The following is a 10,358-nucleotide window of genomic DNA, read 5'->3' on the forward strand; positions in this document are numbered from 1 at the left end:
CATGCCTCAGGACTACCTGGCATGATGACTCCTTGCTGTCCCCAGTCCACCTGGCCGTGCTGCTGCTCCAGTTTCAACTGTTCTGCCTGTGGCTATGGAACCCTGACCTGTTCACCCGTCGTGCTACCTGTTCCAGACCTGCTGTTTTCAACTCTCTAGAGACAGCAGGAGTGGTAGAGATACTCTTAATGATCGCCTATCCTGATGTGCTGACCAGTTGCACCCTCGACAACTTCTGTGATTATTATTTGACCATGGTGGTCATTTATGAACATTTGAACATCTTGGCCATGTTCTGTTATGATCTCCACCCGGCACAGCCAGAAGAGGACTGGCCACCACTCATAGCCTTGTTCCTCGGTTTTGGCATTTCTTGGGAGTTTGTCCTAGCCACCGTGCTTCTACACCTGCATTGCTTGCTGTTTGGGGTTTTAGGCTGGGTTTCTGAGATATCAGCTGATGTAAGAAGGGCTATATAAATACATTTGATTTGATCTCTTATTTTGTTTGTCCACTTTTGTTAAATCACATAAATAGTACTCTTCCATTTCAGAGCCTGGATTTTTCACCTGGATTTCCCCCCTGAGGCTAATATCCATATCATGTTGAAATCAATTCATAAGGGGGGAAACATTTAGGCTTCTACATTGTGACATCATTAAAATACTCCTACTACAATGTTACTACAATGTTAAAACATTGTGACATTAATTCATTGAAATCATGAAACAAATCCTTCTTGTATGTATTTTGTAATATTTGATCAGAGATCTTTTATCAGATTACCTCTGGTCACAGCTATGAGATGTATCTCCTGTGTGTGTTCTCTTGTGTACTGTCAGAGAACTAGTTGAAGTAAAACTCCTCCCACATTGATCACAGCTATAAGGTTTCTCTCCTGTGTGTGTTCTCTGGTGTAGAGTCAGATTGCCAGATGTAGCAAATCTCTTCCCACATTGACCACAGCTATAAGGTTTCTCTCCGGTGTGTGTTCTCTGGTGTAGAGTCAGATTGCCAGATGTAGCAAATCTCTTCCCACATTGACCACAGCTAAAAGGTTTCTCTCCTGTGTGTTTTCTCTGGTGTACTGTCAGAGAGCTAGTTGTCGTAAAACTCCTCCCACATTGACCACAGCTATAAGGTTTCTCTCCTGTGTGGATTCTCTGGTGTTGAGTCAGCTGGCTAGATTGAACAAACCTCTTCCCACATTGATCACAGAAATAAGGTTTCTCTCCTGTGTGTATTCTCTGGTGCACTGTCAGCTCTCCAGATTGACAAAAACTCTTCCCACATTGATCACAGCTGTAAGGTTTCTCTCCTGTGTGTGTTCTCTGGTGTAGTGTCAGAGAGCCAGATGTAGCAAATCTCTTCCCACATTGATCACAGCTACAAGATTTCTCTCCTGTGTGTGTTCTCTGATGTAGAGTCAGATAGCGAGATGTAGTAAAACTCTTCCCACATTGATCACAGCTATACGATTTCTCTCCTGTGTGTGTTCTCTGGTGCACTGTCAGATATCCAGATTGACTAAAACTCTTCCCACATTGATCACAGCTATAAGGTTTCTCTCCTGTGTGTGTTCTCTGGTGTTGAGTCAGCTGGCCAGATTGAACAAAACTCTTCCCACATTGATCACAGCTATAAGGTTTATTTCCTGTGTGTGTTCTCTGGTGTAGCGTCAGAGAGCCAGATGTAGCAAATCCCTTCCCACATTGATCACAGCTACAAGGTTTCTCTCCTGTGTGTGTTCTCTGATGTAGCGTCAGATAGCGAGATTTAGTAAAACTCTTCCCACATTGACCACAGCTATAAGGTTTCTCTCCTGTGTAGATTCTCTGATGAATTTTAATGCCTGATGAGGTGAATCTTTTCCCAATGTCAGAGCAGCAGTGAGTTCTCTTCCCTGTGGGTCTCTGCAGGTGTTTTTTGAGGTATTCTGATCTGGAGAGACTCTTCTCTGCCTCTTCAGCATCATGATGTTGTTGAGGTTCCCCAGAGGATCCACGATAGTCCCGTGTCTCTCCTGTGTGAACAACAAAGTCAGATGAATGAAGGCCCACAACAGCAGAAAACCACTGTAAAAGAAAGGGTAGGCCAACGGAGTAGCCATGATGTTGTACAACAATTGACGTCTGTAATGAATGTTAAAATTATTTGACAATTGTCTTAAAATGAGCAAGAATAGTCATATTTTGCCTTGTTTTCACATTAGTAGTAACTTTGATGATTGTAGGCTAGAAATAAGTTATTCATGTTGTTGAAACTCTAAGCAGTGTGCCAGACGACTTTTGGTCTCCAATATAGGCCCCTTTCTGTGTTTAATAAAATTGTGGCGCAAGGGCGATGGGCACAAAATTTGATTGCAGAAACACCTCCCTGCTAAGCTAATGAGGAAACCGCTAGTTATGGATGTAGTATATCTGGTAATGAGGAAGCCGATAGTTATGGATGTCGTATATCTGCCTGGATCAAAAATGGTGAGCAAAGATTTTAGTTTTTCACAATGTATTCTGAATGTGAATGGGGGAAAACTCACCTCCATTTCCAGGTTGCTTATGAGTACATTTAACACTACTTTGGATTATAATTGTAAGGCTCATTTGAAAGTCCTGCTTAATATAATGTTCTATAATGTTAACAGTATTAAGAATTGTGTGTAATTATTGAAGAACCGCGTTAATCACAGTATCCATTTGAATGATGCTAATAAAGTTAAGATTGTTTTGTATTTCACCTTTATTTAACCAGGTAGGCCAGTCGAGAACAAGTTCTCATTACCAACGACGAGAGCATACAGGTCGCAGTGGTGGGTGGTATATGGGGCTTTGGTGACAAAACGGATGGAACTGTGATAGACTGCATCCTGTTTGCTGTGTAGAGCGTTGGAGACTATTTTGAAAATGACATCACCGAAGTCAAGGATCGGTAGGATAGTCAGTTTTATGAGGGTATGTTTGGCAGCGTGAGTGAAGGAGGCTTTGTTGCGAAATAGGAAGCCGTTATTTTATTTAATTTTGGATTGGAAATGCTTAATATTAGTCTGGAAGGAGAGTCTAACCAGACACCTAGGTATTTATAGTTGTCCACATATTCTAAGTCAGAACCGTCCAGAGTAGTGATGCTGGAAGGGTGGGTGCGGGCAGCGATCGGTTGAAGAGCATACATTTAGTTTAACTAACGTTTAAGAGCAGTTGGAGGCCACGGAAGGAGTGTTGTATGGCATTGAAGCTCGTTTGGAGGTTTGTTAACAGTGCCCAAAGAAGGGCCACATGTATACAGAATGGTGTCATCTGCGTAAAGTTGGATCAAGGAATCACCCGCAGCAAGAGCAACATTGTTGGTATATATAGAGAAAAGAGTCGGCCAGAAATTTGAACCCTGTGGTACCCCCATAGACTGCCAGAGATCCGAACAGGCCCTCCGATTTGACACACTGAACTCTTGAGAAGTAGTTCTGAGAGGTAGTTGGTGAACCAGGCAAGTCAGTCATTTGAGAAACCAAGGCTGTTAACCTCTTAGAACCACCACCCCCCAACTACGCTAACTAGCATAGCGCAACGGTCAAATAATCTTACTAGAAAATATTCAGAAAATCACAAGTGAAATATAGCAAAACACAGTTTAGCCTTTTGTTAATCACCCTGTCGTCTCAGATTTTGAAATTATGCTTTACAGGGTGAATTATACTTTATTTGGGTGAAGGAGAAGCTGGGGAGGTTTGGGCAAGTAGCTGCGGGGGGGTGGGGAGCTGTTGCCCGGGGTTGGGGTAGCCAGGAGGAAAGCATGGCCAGCCATAGAGAAATGCTTCTTGAAATTCTCGATTATCGTGGATTTATCGGTGGTGACAGTGTTTCCTAGCCTCAGTGCAGTGGGCACCTGGGATGAGGTGCTCTTATTCTCCATGGACTTTACAGTGTCCCAAAACTTTTTGTAGTTAGAGCTACAGGATGCAAATTTCTGTTGGAAAAAGCTAGCTTTTGCTTTCCTAACTGATTGTGTGTATTGGTTACTGACTTCTCTGAAAAATTGCTCTGGCTCAAGGCTAGCGTCGGGGCTGGGCCAGTCGGTAGCAGCTAGCTGCGATTATCCAGTGTAATGGTCCAGAGCTTAAGGCAGGAATACAGTGACGTAGTGGAGAAAAACAGTCCGATATGCTCATGGATGATATCGGGCTGTGTTGACTGGCAGTTATTATCCAGGCTAAAAGCGGCTGGTGTCTGAGCTAAAAAAGCTAAAGGCCGCTTGCAGTGGCTGACAATGACTAAATAGCTAGTAGCTAATTAGCTGGTTATCTTCTGATGGCCAGCTTCTAAGGTCTAAAAAAATAGCAGATCCGTATGACATTGGGTGGGGCGGGCTGCCGGTATGTATTTTTAATTTAAAAATAGAAAAAGAGATCGTAATATATTGCAATAACTTAACTGACTTGCCTAGTTAAATAAAGATTACATTTAAAAATAAAATAAAAATAGTGTTTCATGACAACAACAAAAATACAAATCTATCAAGGCACCAATTTTGAGGAGGGTTTAAAACAAAGGTTTCAAACCAATTCATGAATGTAATTCAATCTAGGTATGTCTTGCCTTTAATGTAATGGCATGAAATATTGAATATTATACAATGACTTATCAACAGCTCTAATAATTTGCCTCCACAGGAAATGAACACTGGCAATTCTAGAATATACTATTTAACCGAGAAACCTAGGTAAACTATCATTATGACATCATGGATGAATTCTAGAATATACTATATAGCCTAGAAACCTGGTTAAACTATCATTATGTCATCGTGCGTGGCCAGTCCTGATATTCATAGTGTAGTGAATTCAGGGGGTAGCCCTGAGCTGAACACAAACCTGGGTCCAGTGACTGTCAAGACAACACCTTATAACTGTTACGCCAAGATTTCTGAACTTCTTGACGAGGTCGCTAGGTGTTAGGTTATGGTTGATACAATAGCTTTCTCTATGAATGTGAGAGTGGTTACACTTCTCCTCCCCCCATCCCTCAGCTGTTCACCAAACCAAGCCTCTGGGCAGCCATTTTGTTGCTGTTTAAAAAAAACACACAACCCAGCAATCTGCAGTTCAAACAATAACAAATCTGTCATTCCACCACTGTTTTGCTAATAAAATGATGGATGGGGCTGGAGAAATGTAACTAGTCTCAAATTCATAGACAGACCTTCAGAGGCAAGGACTGACCATCCATGATATCAACATTATAGTTTTAACCATGTTGAGGCTATACAGTGTTGGTTTACATTGTTTCTAAACAAGTTTACTTGGGGTTCTGATGGGGTACAACAATTGAACTAAGCTCATGAGGCATGTGTTATATTCTTCAAGAATCAATGGTTATAAATGAATAATTTAAGATCCAAATATGGATGTAACAATTGCAGATTACACCTTTAACACCAAACATCAGTTCAACAACTGCAGAGTTTGTGCCTCTGTTTTTAAGACAGTACTTACTAGTGTTAACCAGGGCCTAATCAGCACGATCATCGTTATAACCATTTGATGCCTTATGATACCTTTGGTAAACCGGGCCCAGATATCCAGTTTCCTCCTCTTCTTCCTCCTTTTTCGATGTGACAGTCATCTCCCCCTCCTCCTCTTTCACTCCAAAAACTGCATCCTCCTCTTTCTCCTCTTCCTTTACTGTAACATCCTCCTCTTTCACTCTGAACGCATCTTCCTCTTCTTTCACTGAAACTTCTTTCTCTTCTTCTTTCACTGTAACAGCCTCATCCGCTACTTGTTTTTGTATTGTAACAACCTTCTCTTCCTCCTCCTCTTTCACTTCTTTAGCAGGAGAGTAGCTTAGTGACCGCATGATCGGAGATGTTAGCTAGGCTAATGCTAACTTAACAAGCCCGATAGCTGACTAATAACTACAACACCGTAAATATGAAATTAGATCGGATAACTAACTACACGACAGAAGTGGGTTTAAAACACACTGGCTAATATACACGAAAGCGTCTAAAGACCTTTATTGGTTCGTCTATTTTGTCTAGCAAGCTACCGAGGTGTCTGACTAACTGTTGCGGCTGATGAAAGAAGCGTTCCGTCCACTCGATTATAGGTCACACCAACAGCATAACCTTAAATTCCCAGACCGCCATCTGCTGACTGGAGTGGGTAACGCAGTTGAGTAAAATGTATATTTCATCTTCAGACAACGTTAAAGTGTAGGAAGCGTGAGTTTTTACTCACCAGTGTAACAACACAGTGTGGATAAAGACTTAGTAAGCTAGTTGTAGTCACTTTATGGTTACCTATAAGTACAAACAGTTATGTTTTTGCGTTTTCACATATTTACTAACTTATTTTGTGAACTCTTCCAAACTACCCACAATGCAGTATTTCTTCACGTCAAATGGATGATCAACTCTGTGCTACTTAGTTTGTATGCCAGTGTAACGATGTAATGAAGTTACATTTTTTAAATATATTTAACCTTTATTTAATTAGGCAAGTCAGTTAAGAACAAATTATTATTTACATTAACGGCCTGCCCCTGCCAAACCCTAACCCAGAGACGATGCTGGGCCAATAATGGGCTGCCCTATGCGTCTCCAAATCACAGTTTGTTATGATATAGCCTGGTTTTGAACAGGGGGCTGTAGTGACGCCCCTATCACTGAGATGCCGTAATTTAGACTGCTGCGCTGCTCTTGTGTTTACATTACACTCAGTGTATTACACTCCGTAATAAAGGTATGGGACTGTGGTTAATCCACAGAAGATTTTTGGAGAATTTGAAACTTGAGCGGTCCTGGGATAGAAATGTATAAAGTTGACATTACATTATTATTTTTATTAACTTATTTATTTATTTATTAACTTACTTCCGGATATCTTCTAAACTACCCACAATGCAGTATTTCTCAACGTCATATGGATGATCTACTCTGTGCTATTGACCGCTGCGCCGCTCGTGTGATAAAGGTATGGGATTCTGGGTAATCCACAGCAGATTTATGGAGAATTTGAAAATGTAGTGGTCCTGGGATAGAAATGTATAAAATTGACATTGATTCATAAAATCCACGTTTTAAATCATACATTAGCAATTTATGTTTTAGTAACTACTGTTGTTGGTTTGGTGTCAAATCAGCCTCTCTTTATATGTTATTTGGCAAATCTCAGTTTTCCATGTGGGTTTTATGCTAAAAATCCCTCTTTCAAGTTGGTATCTAACTGGAAAATGCATCTTCTTTAGGAGTGCTATTTTTACCCTGTCGACTATTTATCGTTCATCCATACTGTGTGTCTCGTCAATGCAGGTAATTTATGACAAATGTATAAAGTCTATGTTTTATAAACTCATGAACACCAGCCAGTTTATCAGCCCGGTTATGTTAGTTTAGGTGTATTATACTTCTGTATTATACATTGAGTCAAATCTCAGGATAATTTGATATATTTTGATAGTAAAATGGATGACAATATATTCTGATGTAGTGAATATGAGACACATGGAAACAATGTATTTATTTTTATTATAGTCAATTAGGAATTAGTAGGAATTGATAAATCCACTATACGATCACAATAACTTCGATAGACATTTCAACTGTTTTTTTGTCAGTATATTATAGGGTAGATTTATGTAGAATTGCTGTGGGAGTGCTATTTATAGCCCGTCACTACTGATCATTCATCCATACTGTGTGTGTCCCATCATTGCAGCTTTGGAAATAAATGAACTATCCATTCATTGCTCCTTCCTGGCAGACTCACTAAACAGAGAACATCCCTGGTCGTCCCTACTGCCTCTGATCTGACCGAATCACTAAACACAAATGCTTCGTTTGTAAATTATGTCTGAGTGTTGCAGTATGCCCCTGGCTATCCGTAAATAAAAAAACAAGAAAATGGTTCTGTCTAGTTTGCTTAATATAAGGAATTTGAAATTATTCATACTTTTACTTTTGATACTTAAATATATTTAAAACAAAATACTTTTAGACTTTTACTCAAGTAGTATTTGACTGGGTAACTTTCTATTAAGGTATCTATACTTTTACTCAAGTATGACAATTGGGTACTTTCTCCACCACTGATTATGAGTCTAATCTGCTCTCCTTCAACATGGTCAGCCTCATTATGAGTCTAATCTGGTCTCCTTCTACATGGTGAGCCTCATTATGAGTCTAAACTGGTCTGCTTCAACATGGTCAGCCTGATTATGAGCCTCATTAATTGTCTGATGAAAAAGAAAACCCACACACTGATCAGTATCAATCAGCCTTTTGTTTTCTTTCAAGTTATTAACTAATGATTAGCACACACAAGTTCTCAGATGTTTGAGTGCTTTACCTATTTCTAACAGTATCATTTCAAATGGAGAAAACAACTCAGCAACATGGAAACAATGTGGGAGGATTAGCAAATCCTGTTTCAGTATCAAAATTACAACCCACATGCACAAGTGCATTGGACACATCTACAGTGCCTTGCGAAAGTATTCGGCCCCCTTGAACTTTGCGACCTTTTGCCACATTTCAGGCTTCAAACATAAAGATATAAAACTGTATTTTTTTGTGAAGAATCAACAACAAGTGGGACACAATCATGAAGTGGAACGACATTTATTGGATATTTCAAACTTGTTTAACAAATCAAAAACTGAAAAATTGGGCGTGCAAAATTATTCAGCCCCTTTACTTTCAGTGCAGCAAACTCTCTCCAGAAGTTCAGTGAGGATCTCTGAATGATCCAATGTTGACCTAAATGACTAATGATGATAAATACAATCCATCTGTGTGTAATCAAGTCTCCTTATAAATGCACCTGCACTGTGATAGTCTCAGAGGTCCGTTAAAAGCGCAGAGAGCATCATGAAGAACAAGGAACACACCAGGCAGGTCCGAGATACTGTTGTGAAGAAGTTTAAAGCCGGATTTGGATACAAAAATATTTCCCAAGCTTTAAACATCCCAAGGAGCACTGTGCAAGCGATAATATTGAAATGGAAGGAGTATCAGACCACTGCAAATCTACCAAGACCTGGCCGTCCCTCTAAACTTTCAGCTCATACAAGGAGAAGACTGATCAGAGATGCAGCCAAGAGGCCCATGATCACTCTGGATGAACTGCAAAGATCTACAGCTGAGGTGGGAGACTCTGTCCATAGGACAACAATCAGTCGTATATTGCACAAATCTGGCCTTTATGGAAGAGTGGCAAGAAGAAAGCCATTTCTTAAAGATATCCATAAAAAGTGTTGTTTAAAGTTTGCCACAAGCCACCTGGGAGACACACCAAACATGTGGAAGAAGGTGCTCTGGTCAGATGAAACCAAAATTGAACTTTTTGGCAACAATGCAAAACGTTATGTTTGGCGTAAAAGCAACACAGCTCATCACACTGAACACACCCTCCCCACTGTCAAACATGGTGGTGGCAGCATCATGGTTTGGGCCTGCTTTTCTTCAGCAGGGACAGGGAAGATGGTTAAAATTGATGGGAAGATGGATGGAGCCAAATACAGGACCATTCTGGAAGAAAACCTGATGGAGTCTGCAAAAGACCTGAGACTGGGGCGGAGATTTGTCTTCCAACAAGACAATGATCCAAAACATAAAGCAAAATCTACAATGGAATTTAAAAAAAATAAACATATCCAGGTGTTAGAATGGCCAAGTCCAGACCTGAATCCAATCGAGAATCTGTGGAAAGAACTGAAGACTGCTGTTCACAAATGCTCTCCATCCAACCTCACTGAGCTCGAGCTGTTTTGCAAGGAGGAATGGGAAAAAATGTCAGTCTCTCGATGTGCAAAACTGATAGAGACATACCCCAAGCGACTTACAGCTGTAATCACAGCAAAAGGTGGCGCTACAAAGTATTAACTTAAGGGGGCTGAATAATTTTGCACGCCCAATTTTTCTGTTTTTGATTTGGCAAAAAAGTTTGAAATATCCAATAAATGTCGTTCCACTTCATGATTGTGTCCCACTTGTTGTTGATTCTTCACAAAAAAATACAGTTTTATATCTTTATGTTTGAAGCCTGAAATGTGGCAAAAGGTCGCAAAGTTCAAGGGGGCCGAATACTTTCGCAAGGCACTGTATGAGGTCAATACTAATCCATCATGTCTGCATTGGACACGCCTATGGGCCAGCAGGTAGCCTAGTGGTTAGAGCATTGGGCCAGAAACCAAAAGGTTGGTGGATCGAATCCCGAGCTGACAAGGTAAAAATCTGTTGTTCTGCCCCTGAACAAGGCAGTTAACCCACTGTTCCCCGGTAGGCTGTCATTGTAAATGAGAATTTGTTCTTAACTGTCTTGCCTAGTTAAATAATGAATAAAATCACTTTTTAAATGTAGCAGAATT

At 40.4% G+C, this 10,358-nt stretch overlaps 1 protein-coding gene across 1 annotated transcript; it reads right to left on the bottom strand.

Moving 5' to 3' along the window:
- Window positions 1-782: 782 nt before the first annotated feature.
- Window positions 783-5,876, bottom strand: LOC139424751 (zinc finger protein ZFP2-like). The gene is made up of 3 exons (XM_071176868.1): window positions 5,556-5,876; window positions 5,483-5,498; window positions 783-2,023 (listed from the first exon to the last, which is right to left on the bottom strand). Exons 1-3 carry the CDS (start codon window positions 5,844-5,846, stop codon window positions 783-785), a joined length of 1,548 nt encoding a protein of 515 aa, XP_071032969.1. The 5' UTR covers window positions 5,847-5,876.
- Between the last annotated feature and the right edge of the window lie 4,482 nt (window positions 5,877-10,358).

The sequence above is a fragment of the Oncorhynchus clarkii genome, chromosome 13 (genome assembly GCF_045791955.1).
Source record: "Oncorhynchus clarkii lewisi isolate Uvic-CL-2024 chromosome 13, UVic_Ocla_1.0, whole genome shotgun sequence".
Classification (NCBI taxonomy): domain Eukaryota; kingdom Metazoa; phylum Chordata; class Actinopteri; order Salmoniformes; family Salmonidae; genus Oncorhynchus; species Oncorhynchus clarkii.

What these genes read in the sequence shown, in the direction of transcription:
- LOC139424751 (XM_071176868.1), bottom strand. Translation starts at nt 5,846, where the DNA reads ATGCGGTCACTAAGCTACTCTCCTGCTAAAGAAGTGAAAGAGGAGGAG.